General features: G+C 35.5%; 1 protein-coding gene across 6 annotated transcripts in view; it reads left to right on the top strand.

The window, feature by feature from the left end:
- The window catches only part of LOC145247969 (uncharacterized), a 394,038-nt gene that overhangs the window by 162,054 nt on the left and 208,136 nt on the right, over positions 1-23,848 (top strand). Inside the window, exon 1 of one of the 6 annotated variants that reach the window (XM_080109623.1) lies at positions 4,483-5,778. The exons of the other annotated variants lie outside the window; for them this stretch is intronic. Within the exon in view, the coding sequence (XP_079965749.1) occupies positions 5,344-5,778 (435 nt within the window). The 5' untranslated portion in view covers positions 4,483-5,343. Of the gene's footprint in view, positions 1-4,482; positions 5,779-23,848 lie in introns of those variants that run through there. 6 annotated transcript variants of the gene reach the window in all.

Raw genomic sequence — 23,848 nt, 5'->3', positions numbered from 1 at the left:
GCCAGTTAACAATGACATTACATTGACAATTAACAGCCCCGTTATTTATATAATTTTCGTCAACAGCGAACGTTTAAATTAATTTAATACTATTAAACTCTCGTCTATGTGGTTTGTTAAAAAGAAATCTATTTGTTTTGCGAAAGCTAAGTCTTATATTATTTTTATCCTTTTTTTTTTAATTGTAAATGTTTATTTATTCATAAATTTCTGCATAAAAAATGTATAAAAAGTTTATCGATTAAGGTATGATTTTGCAGATTTTTTCTTACATTGATATCATTAACACGGAATAGTATTTTTTTTTTTTTTTTGTAATATGAGAAATTACTTTTTTTAACTTATGCACTTATGTTAATGTGCTAAAATAATGTTATTATTTAGAAAGCCATTCTTAACATGGGGAGGGAGTTTTGTAACTATTTTGTACTTTCACCTAACAAGGTGATAAAATAATATCGTAAAGCTCCAATTTAACTTGTAAATACAATTTTTAACAATAGAACGGTAACATAAGTGCATAAGCGCCATTTTTATTATTAACATCTACGATTTATTTAATGAAAAATAAAAAATAATTTAAGCCTATTTTTATTTCTGCTCTTTTTTTTTTTTTTTTTTTTTTAAATGACTTCTGTTTAAATGTTAATATTTTATCTTTAATATACAAATATTTATAATATTATCAATCATTAAACTAAGAAAATGATAATAGATTAATTATTAACTAGTGGGCCCTGTGGAAATTCCACAGGGACTCATTCAAATGTAATATATTGATGTAGGCATTCTGTAGATGTTCAGTGTAAATGGAGACGCTCTGATATTATTGTAGCTTTTTTGTTAAAACAGCAAAAGTATTTATCTAAGCTACGAACGCCCAGCAAAGCCCGGTCGTATTGCAGATTTCGTATATATTATTATAGAGTTAATTTTCTATCGATCTATATTATAAAGTTGCGATTTCAAAAATAAAAAAAATATATCCATATGACTTGGGTACATTAACTTGAATCGATACCAAAATAAAAACTTATGATTGATAAATAAATAAATTATATATATATGTATATAACTTGAATTCCTTCAGCCATAATCGAAACCAAAACTTATGAAGAATTATTGATAAAATTATTTATTAAAAAAAAAATAGATGACTTAAGTGCCATCAGCTATAATCGAAACCGAAACCAAAACTTATGAAGAATTTTTGGTAAAATTATTTATGACAAGAAATGGAAGTACATAACAATTAAACGACCCGACACAGAAAATAACACACACGCTATCGTATTAATATATAGATTGCAGTTTGAAAAAGAAGAATAAAGGTTTTTAAAAATCATTAAGTCGCTTCTGCTGTTCCATACTTATTAAAAACTTTGTATAGTTAACACAAGTGCTGACGTCACCGATTTTGTGCTCCATTCTTCACAATCGGTTGGAGGTTCCTAAATAAGGTTATTATTTTAGCACGGACAGTAACTTTTATTAGGTGGATTTCTACCAGTAATTTGTTTTTTTATTTTTTAAGTCATTATTGAGACTCGGAAGATATTACCCTATCGTGTCGGTCATTTTTTCTTATTCCCACGTAATGCTCGGCACTAGTTGTTTTTTGAACCGAATAAACGTTTTAAAGTTTATTGTAAATCAAACTCAACATGCTTATTATAAAAGTTTTATTTGATTGCTTTCAAATATAAATTTGTAAATCAATTTTGCCTGTTTTCTCTATATTAACGTGTATTTTTTTAACAAGTAAAAATGTTTTTGGTGCCTGAAAATTAAAAGCAGTGGCCGCCAACAATTGAATTAAGTTTATATTTTCCAAACTTTAAAAATAAATTGAATTTAGATAAATATAGGACCAGTAAAATTTTATTAAGACTTTTTTCAGATTATTATACATAAATATTTGTGATAAAGTAATTAAATAAAACATAATTATGTTTCGGTGCTGCTACAAAATCACGAGATCGGTATCATTCTGAAGCTCGACCCTTCGGACGATAAATATCGAAAAATTGGCTAAAGACATTAACTCCTTCACCTTTAATTGGGCACGTTTCTACAAGGAAGGGTCACTTTTTTCGCTGATATTTTCGAAAGTCATCCCCTCTTTTCGATTGATTAGCTTTAATTTAAACTCCCGGTTTGGCGATGTATGCAACGGCAAAGACGTCACGTTTTTTTTTTTTTGTTTTCTTTTTTTCACATTCTTTTCCTCCTTCGCAGTACAAGTTCGAGCCTGCCTGCCTACTACCGCTTTTTTTTTTGTTTTTGCTCAACACACACCTCCAAACACCTGAGCAACGCCGGGTACCCCCCGCTAGTCTAAGGCAAAATGGGCGCACGCATTTGTGTACGTCCATAAAAGGCTTTTTGCAACAGGGTTCTCACGTCGGTTAGATTCCGCGAGAAGTTTTCGCATACTTCCCAGTTCGTAATACCTGAGATTTGCAAACAGACATCGTCTCTATCTTTTTTGATCAAATTAAACAAAATTCCCACCGTGGCGTCGTCTTGGGCGTTTGTTTGGTTTTTTTCGTATAAAGCGAAACTGTTTGAAAAAGCGGTAAAGCATTTCGATTGACTATGCTTAACTTCAACGAACGCAACTTCTGCTTGTGCGATGGGGACATCGGCTAACGCGTTACGTTTTTTTGTTGTTGTTGTTTTTTTCACCTTCTTTCCCTCCTTCGCGTTTCGGGTTTCAACCGGCCAAGATCAAAGTGTAGTATCTGTTCTTCAGATGCGGCACTTCCATTTCTCGTTCTCTTTCAGTGGAGGAGGAGAAATCCTTCACGACTGAGACAATTTTTATTTTTGTACCTTTTCTCCACGTTAAAAAACAACCATGATGTCTAACTCTGTCCCGTGGGGAGGCATTGTAAATAGGTACCGTAAGCTGGGGTGACTCTGGCTACCCGGGGCGACTTTGAGCCGTTAAAATAAAAAACAAATGTGTAAATAACTCCACGGTAAATATTTGCTGCTATACCACAATGTGTGTAAAATTATGAAATCGTAATAGGACCTGGAAATTATGCTTAGAATGCAGAAATCATATACTATTTACGTATTATTACTTTTATTTTTTTTTTTTTTTATTAAAGGCTCGGTAAATTTTCAGATTAGGTCCACCTCAACAATTTTCTTTTCAATGACGACTTTTATAAGTTTTCGACTATGCTGAATACGAAAATCGCATTGAGATTTTACAGAAATAAGTAGTTATCGAAATATAAAAAGTTGTATTATGCATTGTATTCTTTGGCGGCCATTTTTACGCGCGTGTGCGCGCCATAAACAAATCTACTCATCTCTGACATTGCATGCGCGTAAAAAAGATGGCCGCCAAAAAATACAATGCATAATACAACTTTTTATATCTCGATAACTAATTATTTCTGCAAAATTTCAATACAATGTTCGTAGTCAGCATAGTCGAACCCCTATAAAAGTTGTCATTTAAAAGAAAATTGTGGAGGTGAACCTAATCTAAAAAAATACCAAAGGGCTCCAAGTCACTCTGAGTGGCCAGAGTCACCCCAGCTTACGGTACCACTTTTTTTTTTTAAAACCTCTCTCCACCGTTATTTCTCACCCCCACCCGGCTGCTTTTTATTTCCACCCTTACTACATCACCGCAACAATGCAACATACCTGGGCAACGCCGGGTACCCCTGCTAGTCCAAAATAAAGCTAAGTGTGTTTCTTAGCCCCATTTTAAACTAGGGTAATGAGGACTTAGCTCGCACTTCACGAACGGTCCTACTTTTCCGTTGCCAAAGTGCAATTTTTACCTATTTATTCACTTTTGCCATTTTTCCGAACACCCACTTTTCTAAATAAATTTAATGTAAAATGAGCACCCACTTCATGACCAGTTAACAGAAAATGGAGACCTGTAACCAATCTTCGTTTTTTTTTGTTTTTTTTTTAAATTTTATTTTAAGAAATATTCGACATTTTTTTAAAAAATCTGAATTGTACCCAATTTCAGAAGAAAAAAATCGTTTTCAGCTTGATCGCTTTTTTTTTTTCAAATTTTATTTATTTATTTATTTATTTATTTTTTGTTTGTCTACCTCTTAGGTTAAGGTTATATATATATATATATATATGCCTGAGAAATCCCTCTTCACACACAAACAAAAGGTTTTTCACCCCTTTAAAAAAGGTACTACCACAGTTTCGCCGAAAATGGAGACGCCATTTTATTTCGAGCACCTGTCATCAAAATCAGAGGGAGAAATCAGTATTTTAAATTATTAATTTGTTGTTGGCCCTTCAATGTTGCTTCAAAAACAATGTTTGATTAAAACTTTTTGTTATAAAAATCCAATGTTGCTTTTATCACAAAATTGTTTTATTAAAATTATATTTTCTTACGCAGACTTTTCATTAAAACTCTTTACAATTATATTTTGATACATTTTTATTCAATAGATGTTTTAGTTTTCAAATGGCGCTCGCCCGAATACTGCAGAAGTGCCAAAATATTTTTTTTTTTTCATGTTACCGAAATTCATTTCCAGTTAAAAAAAAATAAAGAAAGAACATCCAGTTCCTTCTCATTTTCTACTTTTTAATAATGTATTTTTCATGTTCTGTTTTTAATTAAAAAAAATATATGTATACGTTTCATGAAACTTTCCCGTGTTCATTAATTAAATCCAAACATTTACGGATACATGTTCTTTCACTTTCTATATTTACTTTTTTACCTAGTTCTTTTTGGAAGTAAATATCAACTTAATTTTTTTTGTTATTTATTTCATACTTCGGTCATAGTTTAAAGTACTGATTTCTCCCTCTGATTCTAATGATAGGTGCCCGAAAAAATGTATCCACTGTAGTAGTACCAAAAAGAAAATCCTCCCTCCCGTTTTAATTTATGTATTTGTATGTTTTACTTTTTAAAGCAGGGGGGAAAAAACTACACTCCATCTGACAATGTTTCATTTTACAGATAACTGACCATGAAAAAGCTGCTTATTTTACGTTAAATTCACATAAAAAAGAAAAGTGATCCCCCATCCAAAAATGAAAGAAAGGGTTAGTAGTTATATAAAAGATAAATCGTTTATAACCATTTTTTTTTTTTTTTTTCCTTTACTTTTGAAAATATTCGTTTCGTTCTCCAGCGGGTTCGTTCTTTCTCTCTCTTTGGCGTTCTTTTTGTTAATAAAACCAGGACACGGAGAGGGAAAAAAAACCCAGTCAACAAAAACCCAATCTCCGACATTTCAAACGTAAAACCAACCTCCATTTTATGCATTCGGTGAAATATGAAATATCTAATATCCAATTAAAAAAAAAAAAAAAAAAAAAAAAATGGACATTATCAGGAATAATAAGGGAGGTGAGAAACTCTGCTATGGGGGTTACATGTACACCAGGAAAGCTGTAACTAGAGAAAGAATTCGTTGGATATGTACTCGCCGGGTTGCATATTCGTGTCATGGAGCCATTAGCACGGATCGCGGTATCACGATTTTAATGAACGCGAAAGAGCACAGCCACGAAGCGGATGAGGCCGAGGTTGCATTGGCCAAACTAAAGCATCAGCGTGTTATAAAAAATACCTATCGAACACAGAAACCAACAAAAACTGTTCCGATGAGGGAGGAAGTCGTGTTGGATACTGATGATGATGTTGAGGAGGATGTAAGTGGAGGCGGAGAGCAGGCGGATGATACGATAGGTGGCCACACATGGCGGGTGGGGCCCGATGAAAAACACCCAACTTCCCTTGGAGAAATAGTGGTTGTAAGTAATTTAAGTAATTTCATATTTTTATAAACATTAACGGCCACAAGCTAAGCTTCAGAATTGTTTGTGTGTGTGCGAGCTTTAATTAAAAACTGCAGATTATCGATTACAATGTTGATTAAATCCTATTTCAGGTACGTTAATTATTTAGGGTTAACTGTGTTTCATTATTCCCAACTAACTTTTTTATTTTTAAACTGATAAACATTAATCGGAAGGGGCTTCTTTTCCATTACAATGTAGTAGGACGGTCAGCAGAAACCGGAAGTAAAAAATTAAAAAAAAAAATTGCAGGTTGCGAAATTTGATAAGAATAAGACAATTGGGGGTGGGGTGGGGCAAGAAAACAGCAACATAACATAAAAATTTAAGTTATAAACGAGCTTCGATCGCACATGTGAAACGAAAACTCGCATGGGAAAATAGTCGCTATTTTTATAAACAAGTCGAAGACGAAAAAGGGAGATAACTCAAGCAAATAATTTTCTAATTGAAAAAAGAACTTTCGGTGTTTGTTTTTTTATTTTTTTTTTAATTTTATAAAATGGCACTAGACGTCACGAAACGAAGATTTCATAGGTTAAGGTAGCAAGATGGGGTCCGAAAATCCTGCCTCGTTCTGAGTTCGGGAGAAAGGTGGATTATGAGCACCAGCACCTGTCATTAGAATCTGTCACTGGTATCGAGGCAAAACCAAGTGCCGAGTTGTAAACTTCGAACAACAGAAAAGGTGTAATATACCACAAATAAATGTACTCCTTGGGCGTTGAGTTCCATGGCGACCTGCAAAATTATTTAATGGTCGCTCCTTTAGTCCCCCCCTTAGTAAAGGCTAACGCATGCGCACGTAACATTTTTATTTACATATTTTTATTTATTTATTTACTGACGTTGGTTTAGTAACTAGACGATTTATTGATAATTTCGTAACCCTTAAACACATGCCGGAAGATTTAAAGTGGTTCATAGTTTTAAGGAAAAAAAACAAAAAAACTTTCATTCAACACACAAAACCAAAAACATGATTTATTATTCTATTCATTGAAATGTACTAATTTTTAAATGAAAAAGTTAAATAAAAAAAAAAAATGTTTATGTGCGCATGTAAAAATGTTTGTAAAAGTGAGAAATTATTTTAATATTCATTTTAAAAAATTGGTATTTTTTTTTTATCAGGTCCACCTTATAAACACCCCCATGTTAAGAACAGCTTTCGGAATAAACACAATTTTTTTTGGGGGGGGGGTCAAAAAATATTTGTAAAATTTAATTGATATTTGTTGTCAGCATACCCACACGCAAATACTATTTTAAAAATAAAAAAAAAAAAAAAAAAAGGGTTCAGTGTCCGTTGCAGAGAAGTAGATTTATTTATCAATAAATCCTCTAGGATCCTCCAACCACTCCGTCGTATCAGTTAAGATAAAAACGAAATGTAATAAGTCCCCAGACGTACCCCTCCACCGTACTGTATACCGATACTCTATGGCTGACTGGGATAGCTTCCGTACATTCATATCTGATTTACCTCTGCACTCCATGTTTAAAAAGGAAGTGTCCTCTATAGTATCAGATCTGACCAAATGGTTAATTGTAGGCATAGACCAATTCATACCATCTAAAAAATTCCAACAAAAACCTAACAGCCAGCCATGGTTCTCTCCAGAATGTGCTGCTGCTATCGCGCACAGAAATAACTTTTTCCATAGCTACCAACGTAATAGATGCACTGAGACTAAAGCTGCTTTCAGGACTGCCAGCAACCACTGTAAAAGAGTAATGAAAAATGCAAGAGAGCTATATGCCCAGTCTGTTAAATCCAAAGTAGCTGATCAGCGGCTTGGTTCCCACCAGTTTTGGCAAATAACAAATAGGATCCTGAACGGAAGTGTGCGTTCTATCCCAACCATTATCAATGGACCAGAGGTCATCTCGTCAGCATCAGACAAGACCAAACTATTTGCAAAGAACTTTGCAGCTAATTATACCCTATGCGACGAAGGCCATCAACTCCCCATATTTCCTCCTATAACACAACACGCTAGGTAACATACAAATATCCGTGCATGAGGTCGCCAAGCTAATCAAGAACCTTGATTCCAGTAAAGCAACTGGCCCTGACGGCATCCCAATTATAGTGTTAAAGAAGCTTCAACCAGAACTTGCTCCCATACTTACGAAACTGTTTAAGTGCTGCCTTAAGGAGAAGTGCTTTCCGACTCCCTGGAAGACCTCATCAGTTTGCCCTGTATTTAAGAATTCAGGTGATAAGTCATCTCCCTCTCAGTACAGACCAATAAGTCTCCTGTGTGTTATGAGTAAGTTGCTGGAATCCATATTAAATAGAGAAATAGTCAACCACCTCAGCAGAAACAACCTTCTTAGTGACACACAATATAGTTTCCGCTCTGCAAGATCTACCGCAGATGTGCTGATGGTTATATCTCACAGGATTAGTGAATCTCTTGACAAAGGCTTCCTTTCTAAGGCAATTGCTCTTGACATATCAAAGGCCTTCGACAAGGTATGGCATAAGGGTCTACTTCACAAGATTTCCAGCTACGGTATAACTGGAAATGTTTTCTCAATCATTAAATCATTTCTCTCCGATAGGCTCAGAAGAGTAGTGGTCGATGGACAAAAATCAGAGGCCTGCAGTATTAATGCTGGAGTCCCTCAGGGGTCAATCCTGGACCCAACTCTCTTCCTGATCTACATCAATGACCTCCCTAAACACATACTTAAATCATTTGTTGGCATCTATGCTGATGACACGACCATCTACGGCAACATGTCAAAGGCTGTAAATGACAATGTTCTTTCTGATTCTCTCTCCTCTGATCTCGAGCGCGTGGTTCAGTGGGGGAAGACGTGGCTGGTTACCTTTTAATGCATCTAAAACCAAAATCCTATCCTTACATCATCAACACTCTGATCCCCATCTAGCATCAATTGGGATGGATGGCTCTCGTCTGGGAGAGGCTCCGTGTTTTGACAAGCTTCTGGGTTTGACCTTTACTCCTGATCTGAAACGGAACACATACATCAAGTCTGTTGCGAAGGTCGCTGGAAAGATGGTGGGATCCTTCTACCGCTCCAGAAGATATCTCACTACTGATGCAATTCTCTATCTATATAAAAGCCAAGTACGTCCAAGGATGGAATACTGCTGCCATATCTGGGCAGGAGCTGCTAAAAATAGCCTATCCTGCCTTTACAGAGTACAAAATAGACTTCCTGGCTTAGTGGGGGGGGGTCCCCTTTTCTCTACCCTGCAACCTCTCTCCCACAGAAGAGACGTTGCGAGCCTATCCTTGTTTTATCGTTATTTCCATGGCAGGTGCTCGTCTGAACTCCAATCTCTGGTCCCCCCCTCGCCAATCTTTCACAAAAAACACCCGTCTAGCTGAATCCACTGTGAAAAATTTCCCCCACTCTTTATCTGTGCCTAAATCAAAACGTGGATTCCATAGAATTTCTTAGAACTGCACGCCTGTGGAACTCTGCTCCGTCTGCCTGCTTCCCACCTGACTACAACTTGGATGTGTTCAAGTCCAACGTTAACAAATTCCTAATGAACCGCCCCCTTAAGAAAATACTTCATCAAATCTCCACACTAACGTAATGTACTTGCAATAACCCTTATCCCTGAGTGGTTTCCGGGCGTTGATAAGTGGTGACCACTGTGTAAAAAAAACAAAAAAAAAACAGTTGTCGTTAAAAAAGAAAATTGTGGAGGTGAAATGTAAATATTTACCAAATAGTTATCCGCTCATGTAAATTAAAAGTGTTTGTCAAAGTGAGAAATTAATAAATGTTTAGTAACTTTCATTTAATATTCATAAAGAGTAAAAAAAATTTTCAATATTCACGAAAAGAGTTAAGCCAACGTAAATAAATAAATGTTTGTAAAAGTGACAAATTATCAATAAAGGGTTTAGTTACTTTTTTTTATTCATGAAATTCACGTAAATAAATAATGTTTGTAAAAGTGTGAAAAGCAACGTAAGTAAATAAATAAAAAATGTTACGTGCGCATTGCGTTAGCCTTGACTGAGGGGGGGGGGGCTAAGGGAGCGACCATTAAATAATTCTGCTGGTCGCCATGGAACTCAACACCTAAGAAGTACCCAAATAAATGCTACCAAAGGCAAGTTAAAAAGAAAAACAAGCAATTCAAAGAATTAAAGAAAGAAGCAGTTAATAGTTTTTGCGCATTTATTACTTACGCAACATGGCCGATTTGCCGTTTGACTTTGTTCTCGAAAAGAAATAATGAAAGATGAAGTTTAATATTGACTTGTTGTGGTGTAGTGGGGGGGGGGGGGTCAGAAATTTAAGTGAGATTAAACCCCCCCCCCAAAAAAAAGGAATGAGAACGAAACGAACGACAACTCCTTCTGATTTAAACGCACCCCATTTTTTAAACAACAAGAATGAGGTGACTACACAAAGGTAAATGAACAGAAAGGGTTGTTTTCTTTGTGAACGGTGACTGAGGTAATTAAATGTTTTTATGTAAAGAAGAAAACAGTTCTTTTTCTCGCTTACTTAGCGGAGAGATATACAAGGGTAAAAAGAGTCCATCAGGGTAACAAGTCCATCACAACGTGGAAGAATTAATTGTTGGGCGTACGCGTGTTTAACGTCCAAACGCGGACGGGTCGACATAGATGTCTACGCCATGCTTAAAAGGTCGACTGACTCGGTTGGGCGCAAAATGCTCTTTTTATAGCTCCAGACAGGATTAGATTCTGTTGATATTGTGGCGTTTTGGAAATTCGTTAAAAAAAAAGATTATATCCTTAATTTTCATTGGCTAGTTGTGTCACGTGATGGTGGTTCCAACTACGTCCGCCAAAAATGTTATTTTTTAATTTTGTTGTTTTGAAGAGAAGTGTGTGGGCGTATTTAAATTTGTGCCATTGCTAAGAGATGTTTTTTGTTGTTTTTTTTCTCAAAATGCGCAGAGAAAAATTGCAATGAATAATGGCTCGTTATTTGCGCGCGCGAGTGTGTGTGACTGTACAGTAGAGAAGAAGTGTTTCTGCGCATCATCATATGCATCCGAGAACAATATAAGGTGTAAAATCAAACTAAAATTCTGTTTGTTTGCTGTTTAGTTGTACAAATAGCCTCCGACCCAGTGATCAAAAAAAAAAAAAAAAAAAAGGGATACGTTGGGTCGTCACCGGAATACATCCAGAAATTTGTTTACGTATAATTTATTTTAGATTAACCACATTATTTAACAAATAAAAGGATAAAATTTGTTTTACTTCATAATTTAAAATGTTTATTGTATAATTAAAAAATTTAAACATTAAACAATACAAATAATACGTTGTTTAACAAATGAAAACTGCAGTTTAAAAATGATTAACCGTGTTTTATTTTATAATTTAACATTTTTATTTTATAATTTAAAACATTGAACATTACAAATAAGATTTTGGTTTGATTTTACATTTATATTCTTCTCGGATGGATATTATGATGATGCGCGAAAACACTTCTTCTTGCGTCTCATTTTCATTTTTCATTTTCATTTTCATTTTTCATTATTTCTTTTCGAGAACATTTTATTTATATTGTTGGTAACGGTGTAGATTGGCCTTCCTTTGTTTACAAAGCCATTTGACAGAAGTGACGTCAGACATATTTTTATCTACGGATAGCCAAAACAAATATATTGTTTAATGTTTTTATTTTTAAATTATAAAATAAAACACATTTAATCATTTTAAAACTTCATCTGACATTATTTCTCTTTTTTATTTGGGGTTTGTATTACTGTACACATAGATTCGAAAAAGTTGTCAAAAAACAAATATATAACAAATAAATGTTATCAAAGGCAAGATAAGTTACTTTTCTACCTAAATGGATATATTTTTTGTGTTTTTATTCAATGTAACATGTTTATTCAGCTCGAAAAACATGCAGTGTTTACCAATGTATTGGAAAATTCAAAATGGCGCCCGACTCTCTCTCGGAGAGGGTAAGTTTGGGAAAAGGTATTATAAATAATAAACTAGACAAAATACTGTTAGAAACTCGCTCAATATATGTTACCGTGACATAGACTGACATATATTCGGTTGTTTTTTAATATAAAAATAACAGGGTTGGAGGCTATTTGTACAACTAAACGACAAATCTGCCAATTTTAAATTATAAAATAAAACACACTTAATCATTTTAAAACTTTACATTTCTTTTTTATTTGTTAAACAACGTATTATTTGTATTGTTTAATGTTTTAAATGTTTAATTATACAATAAATTTTTTTAATTATAAAATAAAACATATTTAATCCTTTTATTTGTTAAACAATGTAGTTAATATGAAATAAATTATACGTAAACAAACTTCTGGATATATACCGGTGACGACCCAACGTGTCCCTTTTTTTGATAACAGGGTTGGAGGCTATTCGTACAACTAAACGGCAACAGCCCACCCCACAACATTTTATAATTAGATTAAAAACAAATTAAACAGTTAAAAGAATTAGAATTTTATTTTATTTTATTTATTTATTTTATTTATTATTATTAGTATTATTTATTTATTTATTTATTTATTTGCAATTAAACAGTTCCAAGAACTTAATTAACCTTGTAAAACTGTTGATTAAAAAAACTAGTCTAATTATAAAATGTTGTCTATAGTAATAAATGCTCGAAACTTCTTTGAACTACTTTTTTCTTCAGTTCTTTGAATTTAATTTATCTTGTCTTTGGTAGCATTTTTTTTTTTTTTTTTTTTTTTTTTTAGCAATCTCCAAAAATACCGTTAGGGCTTACAACATGGCCGCCAGAAGAGTCACGTGATCCGGTTGATCCAAAACATGAATCGCCGTATTACGAAACCGGAAAACGCAAATTTAAAGCAAACTTTGACAAACAAGCATAATAATTAAGTACAAAAACAGTTTTTCAATATCATAATAATAAATAATTTATTTAGAACGGTCATTTAATTTTTTGTTGAGAAACAATCACAGTTTGTTTTTTAAAACAGTGTTTATAAAAAATATTTTATTCAGAGTTTTTCATAAAAATGGTATTTAAAACAAGGTGTTCATTTTTTTTAAGATGTAATGTTATAAAAATATGATGTAAAAAAAAACAGTTTATATTTTTAATTTTCATTTTATAAATTTAGACAGAATAGATGGAGGTGATGCAACAAATTAGCTCACAAAATTTATTTGGGCCGACTCTTTCATGCCACATAAATTCATTTAAATATGAAGTGAAGAGAGCCCTTGATGTACCGAATTGACGACAAAGTTTTTTCTTCGCTCGCATCCACGTATTTTCAATAAGTTGAGTATTTATAGTCGCGTCGTTAGGCTCCACAAAATTTCTTTCGTGGACAACAACATCGTGGCTGTAAATACCAAAGTCAATGTCTGCTAATGCATTAGCGCTCCACCCATCGCTTATTATATGAGTCCCGGGTAAGATCCATTGGCAAATTATAGGGACCAGAGTTTCACGTTTTCTGTCTGGAACCTCGATCAAAAGGCAATTCTTAGAGCCTCGTTCGATGGCGCCGAACACCCAATGGCTACGTCGGACAGTTCCTCTGTGATATTACCGAGGGTAAAAATGGCTTTCATCAATTTCAACCTCTTTTGGGGTCCAGGTCTCATCTACACCCCCCAATTGAATTGGGTTTTGTTCAATGTACTGAGTGCACACTTCCCTCAAAAAGTTGCACCAGTCGCTCACTGTGTTGGCACTCACCTCACTTTCTGTTGCCATAGTTTTTTGTGGAAAATCCATGCTCCACATATACATAATTATTACAATGGTTCTTAGATTGAGGTTGCTTCTTTGAAAAAAAGAGTTCGTTCTAATTGTATTACGATATCCATCGTTTCGGCAACGCCATCTCCAACCATCCTTGGATTCGGAATATCGAGCCAACACGCATGGTGACCCACAAATTTGACAATTGCATGAATTGGCTATCAGACGTCTCTGTGCAAGCCATGTCAATATGTGCACGTCATCTGGCATTGCTAACATTAGCCGAGACAATGTCATAGTTTCGCCAAGTATAGCGTTATTGTCATGAACACGAGGAACGAGGAACAAGGGTGATACGTTAAGGGCCATTGATATTTTTGTAATTCTCTGAGGTAGGTAGCAGTTCCAATTTCAGGAATCGTCGTGGTTCAATTCCAGGAATTGTCATGGTTCAATTGCGTTCCGTCTCGACCACTTGTTTGTTCTGAATAAAATACTTTTTATAAACACTGTTTTAACTAAAAAAAACCTAAGATTGTTTCTCAAAGTTTGCCTATTTTTATAACAACATTATATCAACAAAAAATTAAATACAAACAAATTGTGATTGTTTGTCAAAGTTTGCCTTCAAGGCTGTGTTTTCCATTTGCACGATTCATGTTTTGGATCAACCGGATCACGTGACTCTTCTGGCGGCCTTGTTGTAAGCCCTAACGGTATTTTTGGAGATTACCTTTTTTTTTTGTACTTTTTCCGTTTTTCGAAGTGAACAACTCGGCACTTTATTAAAAGGGGTTGTGTTCTGCATCGACACCGGTGATAGAGTACCACGTGATCCACCTTTCCCTGAATTCAGAACGAGGCTGAATTTTCGGACGCCTCCTTGCTATCTTAACCATTTTAGATTCCAAAAATTACTTAAATTGATCAAGGTTAAGTCCAAAAAATCAGTGCTCAAAATTAAGACGCCGGAAGCGGACTTGGTTTACCTAAATATGGAACGGAACGGAAGTCACTACACATAAAACGAAATACGAAGCCATATGGAAATAATTTATTAAAAAAAAATATTGGCATATATCTAGAGACATTTCATTCTTGCGTTTTCTAGACTGTGATAGCTGATTTGGCGTCTCCGACGGAACATCTTCCAACAGATATTTTAACTGAAGGAATTTATCACATTCTTAGAGAAAATATTAGTAGAATTTGTAGCATTAGTATTTGTAGTATTATAAGAAGTTTGGCATAAAACATTTTTCTGTAAATTTTTTTTATTTGCTTTAAAAAATGTCTCAAGATAATTACCGGAATGCCATAACTTATTATTATTATTATTTGTTTTTATATATATAAAACATTGTTAAATTCAATAAAGTAGTTGAAAAAAGTCATTTCATAACTGAAATATTTATTTCTTGTAACTGTTAATTTTCTTTATGTGAAAAAAAAAAAAAGAAAAAAAAAAGCTTAATTTCGTTTCATCTTTAGAGACTTCCGTGTCATATTTAGGTAAACCGAGCCGACTTCTGGCATTTTAACTGGGTATTAAATTTCTGGACTTAACCTTAATCAATAGGCACCTCCAACTCGAGACACAGATTTATCCCCCCCCCCATGTAACATGATGTAACTGTAATTTAATTTAATATTATCATCATATCTTTTATACCATTTAAAAGAAGCTTCAAATAAATATATATAACATATTTCTAAATTTTTTTTTTTTACAGTGTTCGAAAATAATGAAAATACGAGACTAAAATCGTGTTTACATTATCGACGCCTTCAAACAACGTTCCTATGTAGTGATCATTTTGAAAGCGTAAACACACCAGTGTTTAAAAAATTTAGCAAAAATAAACTAATGGTCAAATTTTCATGAAGTTTTTGCTACATATTCAATTTTAAATTAACTTATATTTTAAAAGCAGTTTTTGTTAAATGTGAGGGCAAATTTATATATATATATATATATATATATATATATATATATATATATATATATATATATATATATATATATATGTGTGTGTGTGTGAAATAAAATGGAGGTGGAAGGACCTGAATACTCAACGTTTCGCCCGATTTATGCGGGCTTCTTCAAGAGGGATGGTCACCTCCATTTTATTTCATATCGTCGGATTTAGTCCAGCTCAACAATCATATATATATATATATATATATATATATATATATATATATAAAGCTTAACATTTGTCGCTCGCTGCATGTGGGTTAGTCTTTTTCCTATAACATCTTGGGATAAAAAAAAAAAAAGCGTTCCGCAGTAAATGAAATCCCGCAGTCAAACTTGACCTCATTAACTCATTAAAACGGGCACCTGCTAAATACAAGTAATTAAATAAATTCAAACGTGTTTCCGTTAGCATCTCGCGGTGGGGCAATGGTTAACGTCGCACGTTCTTTTTTTTTTTTTTTTCTTCACACTTTGATTTACAACTTTGCCTCAACGGTTCGGGTTCGATCCTCATACTTACTTTTTTACCCCCCCACCGCCAAACACCTGGGCAACGCCGGGTACCCCTCGCTAGTACTTTAATAAAAGAGTCCATTTTCTGTAGGCTGTTTTTGAACCCAGTCAACGACAGGTACTTTTGCTAGTACATATATAAAGGTGTTCTAACTCGCCCTCTCCCTGATATTTCATGTAAACTAAAAATAAATTTAGGTCCATGAAAAATTGCAACATTTTATAAAACTGAAGAGGTTAAATAATTTTTAAAAATTCACTGGGGGGGTCGTTAAGAAATTGATTATGAGGAGGATGAAAATAAGAAAATACCTTTCTGAATAAAGACCCCCCAACCTCCCCATGTTAAGAACGGCTCTCGGAATCAACACCTTTTGCAGTTTGCATAACCAGTGCATATTGATCGTCTTCGGGTGGTCCCCCAGTGCACTTTCCCCCAAAATAGTTAGGGTCGACGGAGCATGGTTACCTAACAAATAAAAGAAATACATTTTAAGGATCACGTGATCTTATGACATTCAGAAAACGTGGAAAGAGAAAAGGAAAGTAAAAGTAGAAGAAATGGAAAAAAAGGAGAAAAAGAGGGAAAGAACATCTATTCTCACGTAAACACAAGTGCTAGGTTTTAATAGTCTCCCCCCCCCCCGTTACATTTTGAACATTTTTATGCCTCAATGAAAAATTATCTATAACTGCCTCGGGTGGGGGTGGCTTTGCCTGGGCGTAAAATACGCTTAAATATGATATTTTAATTTGTCCAGATTTCGTATATATTATTATAGTCGTGATTTCAAAACTTTTTACAAAAAAGTGTTTAGGTGCTATCAGCTAGAACCGAAACTGTAGCATTCAAAGCTGGTGACGTTACCACTGTACCAACGTGACACGCATATAAACTATTTCTATTTATTTTCACCAGCTTTTATCCTCTTTAAAAAAAAAAAAAAAAAAACTGAAACTGTTTGGTTTTTCCGAGGAACATATAAACTGTCTATGATGAGTCGCTGTGTGTTCGTCTGCCATTCAACAAAACACGCGTAAGACAAAGTCAAAAAATATATGAAAGAAAAATATAAATACATGTCTGACTTCAGAATTCGTTTTATAACCTTATCGATTATAGTTTGTGAACCATCCAATTCTTCAATTTATCCATTTTTTTTAATATATTTTAAGAAACGAGTCGATGTTTTCGCCGAAAATTATACAATTTTGTTCTTTTTCGAGGGACATTTGCAGATGAAACAATCTCTTCATTAACTTAAAATTTTTGTTTACATATATCACGTCGTCTGCTCCAGAGATTTCAGGCTTGTTTATTTTGTGAACGCGATTCTGATTGGCTGATTACTAATAGCAAATAAGAGAAATGATTTTATTGGCTAATTTTATTATTCCCAGTTTTTTGTTGTTGTTGCATTATTAAACTATAGAATTATGTTGTGAAAATGAACTGAATACTTTGTGATTTAATCTAAATCGCTATAAAAAATATTGAGTGGCCTTTTAGAGCTGAAGAAAGTAATTTTCAGGGTTGAGAAGCCTGTCTGTGTAGTGTGTAGAGGCCTTCTTTGCACGAAATAAAAATTTTGACGTGAAAAATTGGTGCAAGGCCAGACAGTGTTCAACCTAATTAAAAAAAAAAAAAAGGAAACAAAAAAAAAACAGCAATCTTTGTCATGTTCCAAAAACCATATAAATTTATCAAGTAGTTTTGACATTTCATGATTTTAATAGTAAATCGTATCTATTACAAGACTGATTTTCGATAGTTCTGATTGAGTTGTCCCTCTTTATTAAACATGGCGGGTCAAATAAAATCGCTTTTTTTTATTTTTTTTATTTTTTATTTTTTTTTTTTTATTACATTTTCACCCCAAACAAGGCACATTGCCACTTTGGTGTAGGGGGCTACTATCATGGGAAACATCTACTGGGGCACTATGTAGGGATTAGGGCAGCGAGATGTTGGTTCACGTTGCACTTGAACTTATGCATGTCAGTACAGTTGGGGAAGCAGTGACCTGGAATGGAATTCCGAAGTCTAGCAGTTCTGGGGAAGAAACTACTGGAGTAGAAAGATCTTTTACATCTAGGGATCTCTACAGTGTGGGGGTGGGATTTTGCAGCTTGTCGGGTCTGTCGAGGGTGTTCACGTCGTGGGGGCACAAGTGCTTGCAGTTCTTCAGAGCATTCACCATTATAATACTTGTAGAACAGGCAGAGGGATGCAACGTTTCGACGATGGGACAGAGGCTGAAGTTTTAATGCCAGTTTAGGGCCTATCAGATTTGCGACTCTCTTTTGAACCCTGTCAAGGAGAGAGAGAGACTAGTAGCCGATGCACCGGCCCAAATATGACAGCAATACTCCATACATGGGCGAATAGTGGCCTTATAGAGGTACAGGATACTTTCGGGTGTTAGAAGTTTTCTAGCACGGTAGAGAGAGCCCACCTTCCTCGCAGCGGCCCTGGCAATGCCCTCGATGTAATTGTTCCAGCTCATGTTTCCTGTGAACGTTAGGCCAAGGAGCTTGAAAGACGTACTCTCAGCTAAAGAGTTGTTGGCCATTGCTATAGGTGGTAGAGAAGGTTTCCTGTAATTATTGAATGAAACCAGTTTTGTCTTGGTGGCATTGAACGTTACCATCCATTTTTGTCCCCATTCCACTACTGATTTGAGGTCATCCTCTAGTGTTTCTGCCATTACTTTAGATATATGTTCATTTGTTTTCCTGTCGTGCCTGCTATAGAGTGTGGTGTCATCAGCATATATACCCATCTCAGAGGCAATTTTATCGGGGAGGTCATTTATGAATATCAGGAACAGCAGAGGACCAAGGATAGATCCCTGGGGCACTCCGGCATTTATATTATATTGTTTAGACGTACGACCGTCGAGGACAACCTGGATTTTTCTCTTGTCTAAGAAGGATTTAATTATGTTAAGTATTCTACCAGTGATACCGTAAGATCTAATCTTCCTGAGGAGACCCTCATGCCATACCCTGTCAAAAGCCTTAGATATATCTAGAGCTACCGCTCTGCCCTCTCCCGCTTTGTCCAGTGAATGGTATATGCGTTCAGAGATTACAGTGAGGATGTCTGCCGTGGAACGGGCTTGTCTAAATCCATATTGATGGTCGGTCAGAAGTTTAGCATCTGTAAGGTGCTGGACTAGAGCATGGTTAATTAAGGTCTCAAATATTTTGGCAAAAAGTGGGAGGAGGCTAATAGGGCGATAATTTAATGGGTCAGTTCTTTCGCCAGAATTCTTGAATACTGGTACCACAGAAGCAGTTTTCCAGCAGCTCGGAAAGCAAGATTCATTAAGGCATTTGTTGTAGAGTTTGGAGAGAACTGGAGCTACTTCGGCTGAGCACTTTTTTAATAGCACAGCTGGGATGAGGTCGGGTCCACATGCTTTGGAAGTGTCAAGGTTTTTTATGATAGCATGCACCTGAGCAGGGGTGATTTCCAGATCGTCTAGCTTGGCGTCTGTCCGCATAGGAAAGTCAGGTAGGGGGTGGTTTAAAGGGTCCAGTGTAGAGTTGGAGGCAAACCGACTGGCAAGCATGTTAGCCTTCTCGGTTGCTGAGCAAAGAACCTCGTGATTGTTGGTTAGTGGGGGAATCGTTGATTGCCCATTATTTACTACACTGTTGTAGATTTTCCAGAAGTCACGAGTTCCTAATTTTTGTGCTTCGATGCGTTTTTTAGTGGTTTCCGTAAATTCCCTCTTAGCTGTCGCTATTTCTTTCTTAACGTTACTTCTAGCTTCTATGTACTTTTGTCTGTTTGAACTGGACTTATGTCGGTTAAACCTTCGGAATGCATGCTGCCTTTGAGAAATGGCAGTTGCGCAAGTCGAAGTAAACCATTGGGAAGAGTGGGGCTTGCTATAGAATTTCCGCATGGGAACATGCGCTTCGATTGCAGTTTTGAACCATTCAGTGGTCTCAGTTGCACACTGTTCAGCAGGAAGAGAAAAAATATTTCCTCTGATAAGATCTCTGATAGCTTCCCAGTCAGCCTTTTTATAATATCTCGTTGTTTTGAGCACTGGCTCTTCAGTTTTGGGTCTAGAGTTTAGGGCGATTTCAACCATTATTACCGCATCATCAGCGTTCCCAAGTGGGCTGTCGGCTTTCGTTACACAATCATCAGGAATTGTGGTCAAAAACAGATCTAATAGTGATGCGTGTTGTTCTTCCTGATCAGGGAAGCGGGTTGGAAAAGTAACAATTTGCGATAGGGAGTGAGATACAGAGAAGCTATGAGTTGCGCTGCCTGCTGCATCTGTATAAGTAGAGAATCCAAGCCAGTTTTTGTGATGGACATTAAAGTCACCAAATACATGTACTTGGGCGCTAGTGTCGAAAGAGAGTGCTGTGTCTATGCTGTCAGATACTTTGTTTATTATGGTGCAGTCTTGGGTCGAAGGAGAGCGGTAGAGAAAGTAAAAGTAGCTAATGTTGTGTTGCATGATTAGTCTAAAGCACATAAAGGCTTGATCATCCGTTTCTAGGTTTGTTTCTCTAGTCAGGGGAAGGGTATTACGAATGTAAACTCCAAGTCCGTGCATATGTCTGTCAGAGTCCTTACGGCAGAGTGGGAGATATCCAGGCATGTTAAAGTAGTTAGAGGGGATGGAGGAGTGTAGGTTAGTCTCACTTAGTGCTAAGATATCCGGGGTATTTGTTAGGAGAAATGCTTCAACATCAGCTAAATTAGTTCTAAGCCCACGGATATTTGTGAATGCAAGCCTCAAGGGAGGAGGCAAGTTGAATTTGTTTGACCCTAAGCCTGGTTTAAGCTTATTTTTAGATTGTACTGTCATCATGTTTTTTAACGAGTTTCAGTTGGGTTAGGGGAAGCCGAACAGGAGGTTATGCAGAATATCACACATGCATCACAAGTAGACCATCAGCTGACCCACCATCAACTAGGACTGTGGCCTCAGGAAAGCCCACCGGGGATGAGTGCAGGGTCCCTTTCCATGCGCGCCATGGCACTGCAAACATCCCGATATTATTCAACTGTTGATGGAGCAGCCGCTCTAAGCGCTACCAAAGAGTTAGGGCTCCTGTACTACCAGTCGGAAACAGCAGCCAGTAACTGTCAATCCGGTACCCTCAACCCATCAGAGGAAGGTCAACCCAATCTAATTGCTCAGGCATATGTGGTACTCAAGCATTCTCAAATGTCCAGCTTTAGGGGTGGGGTGTGTCGGGAGTGGGGGAAACGGCGTTCATTGCCCTAGACAAGAAACAAGATCTACCAATGGGTGTTTCTGTCAAATCACTGATAGTATCTCTGCGCCTGACTAATAGGCAAAGAAGGAGTATGGAAGCCGGGCGATAGGCAGGACCTATCTACTCCTTAAGCAATTTAGGTATTGCAAACCGGTAATTTGTTTGAGTCACCAGCTCTAGGAAGGCTGTCATCCAAGACTGAAGAGGCCTCCCTCCTCTTTGGTTTAGTTTCAGAGTTTTCCTTCTCCTAGACGGATGATCTGGGAAGATCTACTGGGTCCGTCACCACTGAGAGGGTTTGCTCCGCGCCTGAGTTCTAATCCAGGTATTTCTGCGACCCCGCGTGGTTAGATAATGTTATTGGGTTAGTTTGTAGAGGTTATATCTGCTAAATAGTTACACTCCTCAAAGTGGATTAGGGATATTGTTATTTCATTGTTTCTTAATAAATTTGATTTTCTTAGTTAAAAAAAAAAAACTACTTGATGAATTGACTCGAATTTTGGAATATGACATTTTGGGTTTGTATTACTGTACACATAGATTCGAAAAAGTTGTCAAAAAACAAATATATAACAAATAAATGTTATCAAAGGCAAGATAAGTTACTTTTCTGCCAAACTGGATATATATTTTCGTGTTTTTATTCAATGTAACATGTTTATTCAGCTCGAAAAGCATACAGTGTTTACCGATGTATTGGAAAATTCAAAATGGTGTCCAACACTCTCTTTAACACGGTAAGTTCAGGAAAAGATGCTATAAATAATAAACTAGACAAAATACTGTTAGAAATTCGCTCATTATATGTTACCGTGACATAAGTTGACATATATTCGGTGGTTTTTTAATAGTATTTTGTCTAGTTTATTATTTATAACACCTTTTCCCAAACTTACCATGTGTTTTTATTCAATGTAACCTGTTTATTCAACTCGAAAACCATAGTGTTTACCGATGTATTGGAACATTCAAGATGGCGTCTGATTCTCTCTTTAACACGGTAAGTTTGGAAAAAGGTGTTATAAATAAATAACTATACAAAATACTATTAAAAACCCGCCGAATATATGTCAACCTATGTCACAGTAACATATATTGATCGAGTTTTTAACAGTATTTTATCCGGCTTTTTATTTATAACATCTTTTCCCACACTTACCGTGTTAAAGAGAGAATCAGACGCCATCTTGAATGTTCCAATACATCGGTAAACACTGTATGGTTTTCGAGTTGAATAAACATGTTACATTGAATAAAAACACAAAAAATTTATCCAGTTTGGTAGAAAAGTAACTTATCTTGCCTTTGATAACATTTATTTGTTATATATTTGTTTTTTGACAACTTTTTTGAATCTATGTGTACAGTAATACAAACCCGACATTTTTGTTCCGTAACGGGTATGTTCTTCTGTATTAATTATTATTTTTTTTAAGATTGCAAAAATAAATAAGTAAATAAAAGCAGTTTTAACGAATTATCTTTTGAAAATAAGCTTAATTTCTTGATCAATTTAACAACCTTGTCTACACACGCGCCGACCCTCCCATTTTTCGGTTTCTTTTTACAAAAAACTAAAATGGAACTGAAAAGGTATAAATTTGGTTCATCAAACACGTTAAGAATGTTTATTAGTCCGTTAAAAAAAAGGTATATTTCTTTTCAATTTAGAACTAATTTCGGTAAATATTCAGATTATTTACAACAGAACACCGAATACTCTAATTTGTTTTTGCATAGGTAATCGATGTTGCTGACAACGAATCTGATAATCAAACCCGGGGCAAATTTACCGTTTGCATGGTATTAACCCCTAAACCCACGAACTACTTTCAGCCATTTTACAGCTTCCGTTTACGCTACGCAACGCAACATAACAACGGTTTTTGAATGTACCTTCACGTACTGAACTGCCTTTTCACATGGCGTACGAATCTTTTGTGGAATATTTAAACTTATACGAAAAAGAAGAAAAGCACACCAAGTAAGGGGGGGTAATGTCGGAAAGACTTCTTTTTTTTTTTGTCTTACGTAGTTTTTAATGCGGTTTACAAAAACATAAGCACCAAAATTTTTATGTTTTTCATTCTTTTTTTTTTTTGCAGGAGGGGTATTCAATTATAGAACTTGTGTGCGCCCCCCCCTCCGCCTCCTCCCCAATGTAAACAGTAAAATCTCCGAAAAATGTTAAATAGTGTTCTAATCGGTAAATGTCGGTGCCTTACTTACGAAAAAACGGTTAATTAAACTTTTTCTGTTTACATTGGGGGAGGAGGCGGGGGGGAACACCTCCTGCCTCCTCCCCCAATGTAAACAGAAAGCAGTAAAATTTAAAAATGTATTCTAATCGGTAAATGTCGGCGCGTTAGTTACAGAAAAACGGTTAATTAAACTGCAGAAGCACCTATTAAGCCACACAAGTGCTATAATTGAATCCCCCTCCCGCAAATAAAAAATGAACGAAAAACGTAAAAATGTTTGGTGCTTATATTTTTGTAAACCGCATTAAAAACTACGTAAGACAAAAAAAAAAAAAAAAAAATCCCCCCC

The sequence above is a fragment of the Euprymna scolopes genome, chromosome 26 (assembly GCF_053919585.1).
Source record: "Euprymna scolopes isolate OS-2025 chromosome 26, ASM5391958v1, whole genome shotgun sequence".
NCBI lineage: Eukaryota > Metazoa > Mollusca > Cephalopoda > Sepiida > Sepiolidae > Euprymna > Euprymna scolopes.
Note: the sequence above shows the minus strand (reverse complement) of the source record. Positions and strands in the feature narration are given on the sequence as shown.